Raw genomic sequence first — 15,227 nt, 5'->3', positions numbered from 1 at the left:
AGGCAGAGCTCCACAAGGTGAGATACCTTTAATGTGAGGTCCTAATCAGCGCAGTAAAAAACTGCAAGCTGACCAAACTGAGTTCTCCTGTCTACCTAGAAAGTATCCTCCCTACTCACTCCTCGGCACCTTGTCCTGGTTAACCGGTGTTGGCAAAAAATCTGGTCATTCCTGCAGTCCCCAGTGGCCTTCTAGGTTCCAAATCTCTCTTTAGCCAGGTCGCCTGCAGTGTTCGGTCCTGTGGTCACCTGGCATGTCTTGGAGTCAGATGCCCTTCTGCTTTTTGTGTCCCTTGAGCAGGCATACAGGATGGCAGCTGTCTTTACTGTGGAGAACAGATTCAGTCCTTTCATTAGTCTGGACCACGACAGTCCTTTTCTTCCAGCAGGGCATTCTTTTCTCTTGTGTTTTGTTTCCAGATCAAGGAGTGCACTGAGGAGGTGACAGTAAAGGTGCCAGTCTTATCCTGTGCCTCAGCCACTGTCCTACACAATTGTCTCCATTCTCATCCCAAGCACACTGTCCTCTTTGCTTTACTGTAAAAAGTCCCCCAAAGTCTAAATCCATAATTATCATTCCCTTCTTGAGGACTCTGGCTCTCCCTAAACCAATCCACTATATAGATGTGGTCATCTGTCATGGCCAAGGCCTGTTTTGCCCCTGCCAGACAGTGTATGAGGGCCCAAAGAATGAATGTGAGCAGTTGATGTCAGTCCTGTTTGGTATCTGTAAGTCTATATATATATATATATGTTCGATGGCATGTGTAGCTGCAGATACACATGCTGTGCACATCCCGCCATCTGGTGTTGGGCTCGGAGTGTTACAAGTTGTTTTTCTTCGAAGAAGTCTTTTCGAGTCACGAGACTGAGGGACTCCTCCCATTTTGACTCCATTGCGCATGGGCGTCGACTCCATCTTAGATTGTTTTTTTTCCGCCATCGGGTTCGGACGTGTTCCTTTTCGCTCCGTGTTTCGGGTCGGAAAGTTAGTTAGAATCTCGGAAAAAACTTCGGTATTGTTTGCGTTCGGTATCGGGTTAGTTACAACAGATCGACACCGAATTTAGAAGAGCTCCGGTGGCCCTTCGGGGTTTTCTTCCATCCCTGTCGGGGCCTGGTAGGCCCGTCCACGTGTCTCTTCAAGGCTGATGGAACGGACCCCATTCCGCTTCTGTCCAAAATGCCATAACAAGTATCCATATACAGATCAACATCTGGTCTGTAACTTGTGTTTGTCACCAGAACACAAGGAGGATACTTGTGAGGCCTGTCGAGCGTTTCGGTCCAGGAAGACACTCAGGGACCGAAGAGCAAGAAGACTGCAAATGGCATCGGCGCCAACAGGACAAGAGCGTTACGAGGAGGAGGAAGAAACATTCTCCACACCGGAGTCGGACTCTGAAGAGATCGATCCCGAGGAAACGCCGAAAACCGTGAGTAAGACGTCGAAACCAAGAACTCACGAGAAAAGCGCTAAAGCCCAGGGGACGCCACCGCCAACAGGCCATGGCTTAACCCGAAAAGTAGGTGACCGTTCATCGGCACCGAAAAGGGCGAGCTGGTGTCGAAGTCATCCGACTCCGGTCGAGATACCGGCACACAGCAATCTCGGGCCCGAGATAGTAGCTCTGAGAAGATTCGGCACCGAGACAGCGCCACCGAAACGGGTCGGCACCGAGAGAGCACGACGCCGAAAGTAAAAAAGGTTTCCTCGGAGCCGAAAAAAGCAGCTGAAAAGGTTTCGGTACCGAAATATGCAGCCTCTGAACCGAAAACAAGTTCCTACACTGAGGAACAAGGACTGTCCACACAAATGAAGACACATAGATTTGGACAGGAATTACAGGCAATAGAGCCAGATCACACACAAAGATGGCTCTTTATTCAAAAAGATACAGGGAAGATCAGCACTCTTCCTCCAGTCAAAATGAAACGCAAACTTGCCTTCCAAGACGAGGACAAACAGCCACACGCAAAAGTGGCTAAACAAGTAACACCGCCACCATCCCCACATCACTCTCCGCAACCATCACCGGTAGCCACTCCATCAATGATGCAATCACCAACTCATACAGGAATGAGTCAAGATGACCCTGACGCATGGGACCTTTACGACCCACCAGTGTCAGATAATAGTCCAGACTGCTATCCAGCTAAACCATCGCCACCAGAGGATAGTACGGGTTACGCACAGGTGGTGTCAAGAGCAGCTGCATTTCATAATGTCAGCCTTCATTCAGAGCCCATTGAAGACGACTTTCTTTTTAATACACTGTCGTCCACACACAGCCAATATCAGAGTCTTCCTATGCTACCCGGAATGCTAAAACACTCCAAACAAGTGTTTGAGGAGCCTGTTAAAGGGAGAGCCATTACTCCAAGAGTAGATAAAAAATATAAACCGCCACCAACAGACCCAGTGTACATTACACAACAGCTAACACCAGACTCTGTTGTAGTGGGTGCAGCGCGCAAAAGAGCCAACTCTCATACTTCAGCAGATGCACCACCTCCAGATAAAGAAAGTCAAAAATTCGATGCTGCAGGCAAAAGGGTGGCGGCACAGGCGGCAAACCAGTGGCGTATTGCAAATTCCCAAGCTTTGCTTGCCAGATATGATAGGGCCCATTGGGATGAGATGCAACACCTTATTGAACATTTACCCAAGGAGTTCCAAAAAAGAGCGCAGCAAGTAATAGAAGAAGGACAGGGTATCTCTAATAATCAGATACGGTCAGCAATGGATGCTGCAGACACAGCTGCTAGAACTGTCAACACAGCTGTAACAATAAGGAGACATGCATGGCTGCGTACATCAGGATTTAAACCAGAGATACAGCAAGCTGTGCTGAATATGCCATTCAACGGACAGCAGTTGTTTGGGCCGGAGGTGGACACTGCAGTCGAAAAACTTAAGAAAGACACTGACACGGCCAAAGCCATGGGCGCACTCTACTCCCCACAGAGCAGAGGCACATTTCGAAAGACACAATTTCGAGGGGGGTTTCGAGGGCAAACCACAGAAGCCACAACCTCACAAACAAAGCCCACTTACCAGAGCCAGTATCAGCGGGGAGGTTTTTGGGGACAATATAGAGGGGGACAATTTCAAAGGAGTAGAGGAAAGTTCCAAAGTCCCAAACCTCCTCCAAACAAGCAGTGACTTCAAGGTCACAAATCCCCAACGCATAACACCTGTGGGGGGGAGACTAACCAAGTTTTACAAACATTGGGAGGAAATAACAACAGACACTTGGGTCTTAGCAATTATCCAGCATGGTTATTGCATAGAATTTCACAAATTCCCTCCAAACATCCCACCGAAAACACACAATATGTCAAAACAACATATAGATATTCTAGGACTAGAAGTTCAGGCATTGCTACAAAAAGAAGCAATAGAGTTAGTACCAAAACAACAAAAAAACACAGGAGTTTACTCCCTGTACTTTCTAATACCCAAAAAAGACAAAAGTCTGAGACCTATACTAGATCTCAGAATATTAAATACCTACATCAAATCAGATCACTTTCACATGGTTACATTACAAGACATAATCCCACTGCTCAAACAACAAGACTACATGACAACACTAGACCTAAAGGATGCATATTTCCATATACCAATACATCCTTCACACAGAAAGTACTTAAGGTTTGTATTCCAAGGGATACATTACCAATTCAATGTGTTGCCATTCGGAATAACAACTGCACCAAGAGTTTTTACAAAATGCCTAGCAGTAGTTGCTGCACATATCAGAAGGCAGCAAATACATGTGTTCCCGTACCTAGACGATTGGTTAATCAAAACCAACACGCTAAGACAGTGTTTACAACACACAAAATATGTCATAGAAATCCTCCACAAACTAGGTTTCTCAATCAATTACACAAAGTCACACCTTCTGCCGTGTCAAACACAGCAATACTTAGGAGCAACAATCAACACAGCAAAAGGGATTGCCACTCCAAGTCCACAAAGAGTTCACACATTTCACAATGTGATACAGACCATGTATCCAAATCAAAAGATACAAGTCAAACTGGTGATGAAACTACTAGGCATGATGTCTTCATGCATAGCCATTGTCCCGAATGCAAAGTTGCACATGCGGCCCTTACAACAGTGCCTAGCATCACAATGGTCACAAGCACAGGGTCAGCTTCTAGATCTGGTGTTGATAGACCGCCAAACATACATCTCGCTTCAATGGTGGAACAGTATAAATTTAAACCAAGGGCGGCCTTTTCAAGACCCAGTGCCACAATACGTAATAACAACAGATGCTTCCATGATAGGGTGGGGAGCACACCTCAATCAACACAGCATCCAAGGACAATGGGACATACAGCAAAAACAGTTTCACATAAATCACCTAGAACTGTTAGCGGTATTTCTAGCGCTCAAAGCATTTCAACCTATAATAAGACACAAACACATTCTTGTCAAAACAGACAACATGACAACAATGTATTACCTAAACAGACAGGGAGGCACACACTCGACACAGTTGTGCCTCCTAACACAGATAATATGGCATTGGGCGATTCACAACCACATTCACCTAATAGCACAATTTATTCCAGGAATTCAGAACCAGTTAGCAGACAATCTCTCTCGGGATCACCAACAGATCCACGAATTGGAGATTCACCCCCAAATACTAAACACTTACTTCCAAATGTGGGGAACACCACAAATAGATCTATTTGCAACAAAAGAAAACTCAAAATGCCAAAACTTCGCATCCAGGTACCCACAAGATCAGTCTCAGGGTAATGCTTTATGGATGAGCTGGTCAGTGATATTTGCTTAAACTTTTCCCCCTCTCCCACTCCTTCCATATCTGGTAAACAAATTGAGTCAAAACAAACTCAAACTCATACTAATAGCACCAACATGGGCAAGACAACCTTGGTACACAACACTACTAGACCTCTCAGTAGTACCTCATGTCAAACTACCAAACAGACCAGATCTGTTAACACAACACAAACAACAGATCAGACATCCAAACCCAGCATGGCTGAATCTAGCAATTTGGCTCCTGAAATCCTAGAATTCTGACACTTAAACCTCACACAAGAATGTATGGAGGTCATAAGACAAGCTAGGAAACCTACCACTAGACACTGCTATGCAAATAAGTGGAAAAGATTTGTTTATTACTGCCATAATAATCAAATTCAACCTTTACACGCATCTGCAAAAGATATAGTAGGATACTTACTACATTTGCAAAAATCAAAACTAGCTTTCTCTTCCATTAAAATACATCTTACTGCAATTTCAGCTTACCTGCAAATTACGCACTCAACTTCATTATTTAGGATACCAGTCATAAAAGCGTTTATGGAAGGCCTAAAGAGAATTATACCACCAAGGACACCACCAGTTCCTTCATGGAACCTCAACATTGTCTTAACACGACTCATGGGTCCACCTTTTGAGCCCATGCACTCTTGTGAAATGCAATACTTAACGTGGAAAGTTGAGTTTTTAATTGCCATCACATCTCTAAGAAGAGTGAGTGAAATTCAAGCATTTACCATTCAAGAACCATTTATTCAAATACACAAAAATAAAGTGGTTCTACGGACAAATCCTAAATTTTTACCAAAAGTAATCTCACCGTTCCACTTGAATCAAACGGTAGAATTACCAGTGTTCTTCCCACAGCCAGATTCTGTAGCTGAAAGAGCACTACATACATTAGACATCAAAAGAGCACTAATGTACTACATTGACAGAACAAAACTAATTCGAAAGACAAAACAACTATTTATTGCCTTTCAAAAACCTCATACAGGAAATCCAATTTCAAAACAAGGCATTGCTAGATGGATAGTTAAGTGCATTCAAACCTGCTATCTTAAAGCTAAAATACAACTGCCTATTACACCAAAGGCACACTCAACCAGAAAGAAAGGTGCTACCATGGCCTTTCTAGGAAATATTCCAATGAACGAAATATGTAAGGCAGCAACATGGTCTACGCCTCATACATTTACCAAGCACTACTGTGTAGATGTGTTAACCGCACAACAAGCAACAGTAGGTCAAGCTGTACTAAGAACATTATTTCAAACTACTTCAACTCCTACAGGCTGAACCACCGCTTTTGGGGAGATAACTGCTTACTAGTCTATGCACAGCATGTGTATCTGCAGCTACACATGCCATCGAACGGAAAATGTCACTTACCCAGTGTACATCTGTTCGTGGCATTAGTCGCTGCAGATTCACATGCGCCCACCCGCCTCCCCGGGAGCCTGTAGCCGTTTAGAAGTAGAGCTTAAACATTTGTACCTTTGTAAATATATTACTTTAAACTTCATTATGTACATACACATTCACTCCATTGCATGGGCACTATTACTAGCATACACAACTCCTACCTCACCCTCTGCGGGGAAAACAATCTAAGATGGAGTCGACGCCCATGCGCAATGGAGTCGAAATGGGAGGAGTCCCTCGGTCTCGTGACTCGAAAAGACTTCTTCGAAGAAAAACAACTTGTAACACTCCGAGCCCAACACCAGACGGCGGGATGTGCACAGCATGTGAATCTGCAGCGACTAATTAATTTCAAATCTGTGTTAACCAGCAAGTTGTTTAAAACACCTGTGCCTTCCTGGAGCTAGCGGCCAGACCTTTGGCCTTTAGGGAGTGGGGTTGTTCACTCCAGCTAGGAACCTGTGTTGTAGGCTAAGGCAAAAGTGAAATTATATTGATGTAATTTGTGTAATTTTGAGAAGTTTACGTAATGCAAAATTCCATCTTTATGCCACATCACATAACGGACCAGTCGCAGTACAATTTTACTGTGAATGCACATGAATTCCTTGAATGGTCTCACGCAAGCAGCTCTATATTTTTACCCAAAAAATGCATCCTCGTTTCACAAAAAATGAGACGAGGACGCTTTTCACATTAACTAGTGCTACATGATGGGTTAGCATTTTGTATAATTACATGTAATTTCCCAAACCTTTGCGTAATCATGGGGAAGCCAATTACTCAAATTTCACCCACCCCTAGTATGTTGGATTTCCTTATGTAAGATAAGTGAAATCGCTCGTATTAAGCATGGAGCCCAAAGTACATTTTTATTCAAGTTATTTTTCCACTTATATTAAGAAATTCCTTTCACTGTGAAAGTAGAATATTAAAATTGAGCGAAAAATAACTTTGAATTACTTTGCTAGCATTTTCTCAAGTGGAGATATAGAAAAATGGTTTTAATTATACCTATGGTGAATAATGGAAGCAATAGTTCAGCCTACACCACAAAAACAGCTTTTGGGTATTGTCATTGTAAGGTCACATTATTTCCATTATGTGTTGTGCTACATTTATACAAATGTATTAAGCCATGTGGGCTTAAAAGGCACACTTTAAGGCAGCTTATTAATATATATAAAAATATTTTGTTTTCCTGCAGCACTGAAGTTCTTTTATTTTGTGGATCGGTAAGAGCACAGTGGTTCTCTTGGCAGCCGTGTATTTTTGTTACATGTGCGTGGTGTAAATGAGTATTGAAATCCACCAATGACATTTAACTCCTATGCCATTGGTGCATTTTCTGAGTCATGTAACAAGGCCTTGTAGGAAAGATAAATAAGCCAGTGTGGTAACCCTAATGTAAAGTACATGATTTAGGGAGAACCTCCAGGTAATTTACTACTGTCTGGCAGTACCACAACAAAATTATATCCTTTCTTACAGTCTGCATAGCAGTTAAATCAAATTTCGAAATTCCTGATGATCTTCGCTAAAGATTTTAGATTGCTTCTAAATGTTGGTGATCATTAAGAGCCCCATGACAACCCATGTCAGGCTTTTCAAAATGGGACTCAGTTGGATAAGGTTTTACTTCTTCCAGTCAGTTGTGACTACATTTATTGTAGTCCCTTTTCTATATTTTCTTATTTGCAGCACAATTGTGCAAATGGATGAAGTTATGTTGATGTTAATTGAGTATTTTACTGCTATTTCAGTATTTGGCTGCAATTGATTGAAGCATGGTTACAGGGGCAGTATGAACATAAATAGATGTGGTGCACTATACCTTGTTCAGATATGCCAGATGTTTGGCTCACCACCTTCATAAAGGGATTTATAATCTAAGGCTAAAGTAATTGTAATTAACCCAAGCCTGTTTTTTTCACAGATTGGTGGTACCTACACAAAACCAGTGATACTTCCCCCTGAAGTAGCAATCGGAGCCCTTGGAAAGATGCAGGTTGGTTGGTGAAATAATGAAATGCATGCAACAGATCAAATTCACCATAGATGGTCTCTGTTTCTTTTTTATGCAGTGATATCGTCAAGTAGGCAAATGTCTTTTCTTAGCATAACATTAAAATCAATCTGACAAGTGTTGTAGCCTATCATTAAGTTCAAATAGACTGTTGTCTTTTCTTGGCATAGTACTTAACAGCTAAGCTTTTTACACTCATGTATCTTAAGATATTAAACATTTAGGAGTTGAAATTGGTCTCATAAGATGCAATTGGTGTTATGTGCAACTTCTTATATGGTTGAAGGACGTGCAACAGGAGCATGGTGGTAACAGGAGTCCTTTAGTCCCTATCTAGGAAGGCAAAATGGAAAGCCAGGCCAAAGAGGTTGGAGAAAAGATGCAACATTTCACTGCTTCATACCACTTGGAATAGAAAACAACATTGGCAAAGGCAATAGACCTGGCCTTCGTGGGCTGATGATAGGTTATTTATTAAAAATACTTTTGTTATAACCATATGCCACAAAAGTAAAATTAAAAAGAGAATATTACATTGCACAAATGTTGCTGCAAGATGCTTGCAATAAGATATATAAATTAAAAAATTAATTAGCAATTTCATACAATTTTAATACAACCACACGGGTGCTTCCTAGCAAGCATGAATATTTTTATTTCTGTGCACACCACAGGATTCTCATTGGTGCAAAGAAAATATAGTATTAACTTTGAATGACTAAATTTAAAGGAATAAAGAATGGAAAGGAAAAAAGCTTTGGCCCGCAAACCCTGGCACTGAACTGCATTTCTTTTTAGGTGGGAATGTAAATGTGGTCAGCCAAAATTCCATCACTCGTAGTGCAAGAGAGAGTATTGCCCTGTTCTGTATGCTGCAGTGAACATGAGAAAAAGGTGAATGACAGTTCATCCATCCAGATGAGGAAGAAGGCTGACCCAACGCCTCTCAACGTTGTTATACATATTATGTTCTGTCCATTTATTTTCTTCAGATGATAGCGAGACAACTAAAGCTGTCTGTATTCCGTCCAGATCTAAATAGAAGACTGAAAAAGAAAGTTAAGAGCACTAGGAATGATCTGAACATAAAACATCAGAGGAGCAAGTAGCAAAACGGTGAAAAAACTGTTTCAAAGCATGTGCATGTAGATACACTGAATAACTGCAGTTTCTTAGCAGGGAAGAAGAGGAACCTGTCTAGAGTCTCAGGAGCAAAGGAGATTGGAAGCAATCTGTGATTAATCCTGGAGATACACACCATGTGCATGTAGATGAGTGAGCTCACCTACTAAAAAATATTATAGAGACCTAGAGTAAAACTAAACAATATAAAGCAATGTGTGTGGATGTAATATGTTAGCAAAATCGATACACCTTCATAGGCTAGCCCAGAAAAACTGATGTGAACTAAGGGAAATGTCAGGAGCAGATTACCGAAATTGGAATCTGAAAAGAATCTCAAACCATAAGAAGAATGCATTTAAAATTAAACATCATAACCTTAAACTACTGGAGAAAGATCTGCTAAGGCTGCTGTAGAGACAGCAGGAGGCAGTAACTCAACTAGACACAAACCTGACCAAGGCACCTATCCCTGCTTACCTCCCTTTCACCAAAGAAAGATGATGTTAGGTAGAATCAAATAACTAAGCTGAGCTCTGCATACCTTTTACTAACTTAGAAATGAACCGTCAGCTAAAGCACAAGACTATAAAAGGAAGACCAATAAGAAGCAACCTCACAAAAGTCAGATTATTGCAACCAACCCAAGCGCGGCTTTTCCGCTAGGATGGAGGAGTGTCCCCCTCCCCCACCCAACCCCCACGGGGACAAAGGAGCAGCAGCAGCTGCCAAACTTTTACAATAAAACGATAACAAACTAGGTTTATTATCGTTTTATTGTAAAAGGGCATGGCCACGAGCTGTGACGAGCACTAAGGGGGAGTACACAGCACTCCCCAGTCAGTGTGCATGTATGTTTGGCCCACTGTCTCTGGCTGGCCAGACACACACGCGCACTAGGCTGTCTCCAACCCAGCACTGTGTTGCCGGGTTGGAGACAGCAGGCAAATATTCCCAGTCTGCCTTGGAGCGCACTGACTGTGGGCGCTCCAACCAATCCAAATGCATGCCAGCAGTGTTCAGATGAGCTGCAGGCTGGGAGACTGTGCCTGCGCTGCAGCGAAGGCAAGAGGAGTGGCGTGGTGGTGGAGACGACGATTCAGGCACTTTTTTTAAAATTCATTTTTCTTACCCCATTCCCCCTCCTCTCCCACCCCACGCATCGCCCCTCCACACCCCGCGAGACGCTCCTGAACCAACCTTTCTTTGCTTCCAAGCTTCACTGAGTAAATAGAATTTGAAGTGTAATCTAGGTCAAAGCTGCAAAGAACCAGCAGAAATGTCTAACTGAGCTCTTTCAGGAGGGACGAAATTAAGCAGAAAGGAGTAACTTATGTCACTGAATTGTGGTTCAGTTTATTGGTATAATAATATCACCAACTATGCAAATAGTCTCTTTTTTCTTAAATAACTAACGTTCTCTTTCTTCCCAAGAAAAGTGTATTTTATAGTGAATACTACTAGTTTTGTAACACACAATGCTCTGATTTGATTTTTATAAATTTACTTTTCTAACTTTTATTCTATAATTTATGTGATGCCTGTTCACATTTCATATTCGTATTTTTATTAACTGAAAAAAATTGCTTATTTCAGCTTCGCTACCTACGTGACTTTTAACAGGTTTTAAGGAGAGTGTAAAAATTATAAATGTAGCCCATGTACTCTGCATCCATTTATATTAATCTAATCGTGTTTGTTTTTTTTTTATTCGATTCTTCATACACTTTTTCAGTACTAATTATCTTACCAAAAGCAGTGAAAAGTAATGTATCTCCCTCTGGCATCATCTTAACAAAACATTTACAAAAATTCACTGCTGTTATAGTCCCCAGTAGGATGTGAGGGGAGTTCAGGATGACATTTTGTCACAAATAAATGAAATAAAAGTCAGAATATGAAGATCGATTAATGCTTCTGGTGTGGTTTCCTCGGATGGCATGTGCTCATGTAATATATAACTAGGTTAGAACACAGTATTTCGGCCTCGCACAAACATTTGGTAGTGTTTAGGAATGCAGCTTCACTGAACGTGGTCTTAACTTTCAGGTGTGTTTGTTTTCTTAGGTCAGATCCTTGCCAGAAATTAATTATCTCCATTTATTTTAGAAAAAGGAAGGTCTTGCTAAATATGTTTGCCCTTTTCTTGAGAGGCTGCCAAAAATGTGGCCTAGATCTCGGACTCGAGGAGTGATTACTCACCCCACGCCCCTTTAATCAAGTTGCACATCCATTGCCCTGGAGCTTAGATCAGGGTATTTTACAACATTCCTCTTTGTACATGTTTGGTCCTGTGACTTACTGTTTTAAGGATTGATTCGCTGTGCCTTGAAAGATTACTTCTTGCCCTTCGGACCTTCCCCTCCCCCGTCTTAATTGTTTAGCTCATTTCCACGAAGTCTCTGTACTCTAATATTAAGACCCTCTTATCATGGGTACATATGGTCTTAAACTTGGAGACCACATTTGATTTTCTAACATTCAAATAACTGTAGTCTTGGAAACCCGTTCTCCTAATTTGATCTCTGATAAAGCTACACGGTAATAAACAACATCCATTTGTATGCATTTATTTCATAATTGCCATCAGGGCAGCTAGACGGAAGAATTATTTTGATAAGCACCACCGTTACAGGTGGGTCTATGAGAGTAAAGAAAATATATAGTTTTTTTATCTTGGAAGTTCGGCTCCCTCCAGAGAAGTGTGCTACAATTGGATGCTCTGTAACATAAGGAGTGTAACCCAGCTGAGCCTTCTGGTTGCCCCCTAATCCTCCCAACATATGTGGTAAATGAAGAAATGGAGGAGGTAATTCTGCTTACTAATAATGTCATATCATACTCTCCCTTGGTGTTCCAGTGCTACACAGTCCCTGTTAGAAGGTTTAAACTTGGAGGTGAAGAGGGTGTGATAGTAGTCTGCAGTCTGCTGACTTGAGGGTCTGTCTTACCTTTAAAGCAATGTGGCGGAAGGATGAGGCTCCTGTATTTTCAAATTAAACTCAAGCACACCGTCCAGGAAGTGTCCTCCAGCGCACAGAGAGCGTTAGGCACTTTAGGAGTTTAAAGCTATCGTGCAGCACCCTGCTGAACCCAGAGTGGATTGCCAGAACAAATGATGTCTTTTCATGTGGAGTTGAGTGCAGATCCTTGCCCACAACAATAAACTGTTCAAATGTGTCTTGTTTGACAATTATGAGATGATTGTAGGGGGAGGGTTTGGGAGCGCCTTTTCGTGATGAGTAGGACTATTTATGTGAGGGAAGATGATAGAATTAAGGAGAGGCTCCCTTTTAGTTGAAGCCTAACCGACAGTGTAGTTGTCTCACTTGCTATAGACATCTTGGGGACATTCAGAAAACTGACCTAGGAATGCATTCTGTCAGTTGCATACCATTGACTTTGTGGTCTGTAACTCAAATTTTCTGGCTTTTTATGTGCTGGCTTTATTTGCTTTAGGCTGTCCAGCTTGAGTTCGTCCCTCTCGTTATCAAAATCTTGTTTACTGAATTCTTCCACAAAAGTGCTTTCTGTAAACAAGCTTTTAAGTCTCGTTCTTATCTTGTCACATTTTCTGTGCATTTAAAGACAGAGGTCAGATATCAGGCTCTCTCTGCCAAGAAACTTGGTGTTTATTTTTCTTTCTCTGACTTCAAAGTGAGAGAATTTATGTGACACTCCTGCTGAGTACCCATGTAAGCAAGAAAGAATGTTTCTTTTTATCTACCACACAAGAAAAAAAGGAACTGTGCTGATGTTTCAGAATATATCAGAATTAATACAAATGAAGCATTTTTTTGTAATTGTGTGGAGGAAACAAATATTTGAATATGATCAAAACATATCCATACACTAGGTGATGACATTTCCACACATTGTTTGTGTGAAATAAAACCATATTTCAGTGTAAATGTAATGGCCATTCAATTAAAATGTGTTTCTGTAATGGCAGTGCGGTACCACACCATGCATATTCCACGCTGCGCCACTCCACTGTATCTTCTTTCATGCCACTGCATTCTACAGTGCTCCACTCTGACATTCCATTCCACTCTATGCCCCTCCTCTGTAATACACTGCGACACACCACACCACTCAACTCCACGCCATTCCAATCTACCCCACTTACTCGACGACACAACATGCCCCTCCACTCCATATTATTTACCCTATTCCACTCCAATCTATCCCACCCCAGTGTACCCCAATCTTCCCCACCCTACTCCACTTTCCTACAATCTACTCCACTCAAGCTACCCCACTCCAGTCCACTTCACTACAACCTACCCCACCCCAATTTACCCACGCCAGAGTACCCCACACCACTAATCTACCCTACTTCAGTCTATACCATACTAACCCTTTGTAACCCAATCTACCCCCTAACCCATTCTACCCCACTATAACCCAGTCTACCAAATTCACTCCAAAACAGTCTACCTCGCTCTAATCTACACCGCTCCAGTCATCCCACCCTCACCCAGTCCACCCTACCCACCCCATCCTAACCCACCCCATCCAAATTTACCCCACAATGTCCTACTCCACTCCAATTCCTCTCCACTCTATTCTACATTACTCCACTTATTTTGCCCCATTCCACTCCAGTCAGCTCCATTCTACTGCACTCAAATCTGCCCCACTCCTCTGTCTAACCCACTCCAATTTACCCCCAATCCACCCTATTCTACCCTATTCCAATCTACTCCACTTAGTTCTACTCCATTCCATTCTACCCCACTCCAGTCTACTCACTCTAATCTACCTCACCCATCCCTGTTTACTCCACTGTAATCCACCAAATCTACCTCATGCCGCCCCAATCCACTCCAGTCTACCCCATTCCACTCTTCCCCAATCTATTTTACTTCACTCCAATCTAACCCTCTCCAGTCTACATCAATCTACCACACTCCATTCCACTCTACCGCACTCCACTTCACTCTAATCTACCACATGCCACTTAAATCTACCCCAGTTCAGTCTAACCCACTCCAATTTACCCCACCTCAATCCCAAATTACCAAAATCCAGTCTACCTATCTAGACTGCTCCACTCCAATCTACCCCAATTATACTCCACTTCGCTCTCCAGTTTACCCCACTCCACCACTATCTACTGAACGCCACCTCTCTGCACTCCAGTCCATCACACTCCAGTTTGCCCCAATCCACGCAAGTCTACCCCGCTGCACTCCAATCTACCCCACACCACTGTATCCAACTCCACTCTAATGTACCCCACTCCAATCAACTGCATGCCGCTCCAATATACCTCAATCCACTGCACCCTACGCTTCCCCAATCCACTAACTAGGCTTCAATCTACTCCTCTCCTCTCTACCCCAATCTACCCCACCCTCTCAGACCACCCAGTCTACCCTACTCCTCTCTACCCCAATGTATTACACTCCATTCTACTCTACCCAATCTACCCCAACCCACATCACTCCATACTACCACATGCTACTCAAATTTAACCACTCCAGTCCAGTCTAACGTACTTCACCCACACCCACCCAACTCCATCCCACTCCAACCTACTCCACTCTACCCCAAGCAACCCAACTCCAATCTTCCCCATTCTACTCCTTTCCAATCTACTTACTCTACTCTATCCCACCCTCACCCAATCTACCCTACCCAAACTCAGTCTACTCCACTCCATCCAAATCTACCCCACATCACACTGCCCAACTCCACTCATTCTTCCCCACTCCGATCTACCACAGTCTACCCCACTTATATCCGTCTCACTCCAGTCTACCCTACTCCACCCTAATCTATCCTTCTCCAGTCTACCCCACTCCAGTGTATTCTACTCCACTCCATTCTA

General features: G+C 42.6%; 1 protein-coding gene across 1 annotated transcript in view; it reads left to right on the top strand.

Annotated features, from left to right (window-relative positions):
* The window catches only part of DBT (dihydrolipoamide branched chain transacylase E2), a 122,181-nt gene that overhangs the window by 96,118 nt on the left and 10,836 nt on the right, over nt 1-15,227 (top strand). The window contains exon 10 of the mRNA XM_069232170.1: nt 8,180-8,251. Coding sequence (XP_069088271.1) covers nt 8,180-8,251 — 72 coding nt within the window. The remainder of the gene's footprint in view (nt 1-8,179; nt 8,252-15,227) is intronic.

The sequence above is a fragment of the Pleurodeles waltl genome, chromosome 4_2, assembly GCF_031143425.1.
Source record: "Pleurodeles waltl isolate 20211129_DDA chromosome 4_2, aPleWal1.hap1.20221129, whole genome shotgun sequence".
Classification (NCBI taxonomy): Eukaryota; Metazoa; Chordata; class Amphibia; order Caudata; family Salamandridae; genus Pleurodeles; species Pleurodeles waltl.
Note: the sequence above shows the minus strand (reverse complement) of the source record. Positions and strands in the feature narration are given on the sequence as shown.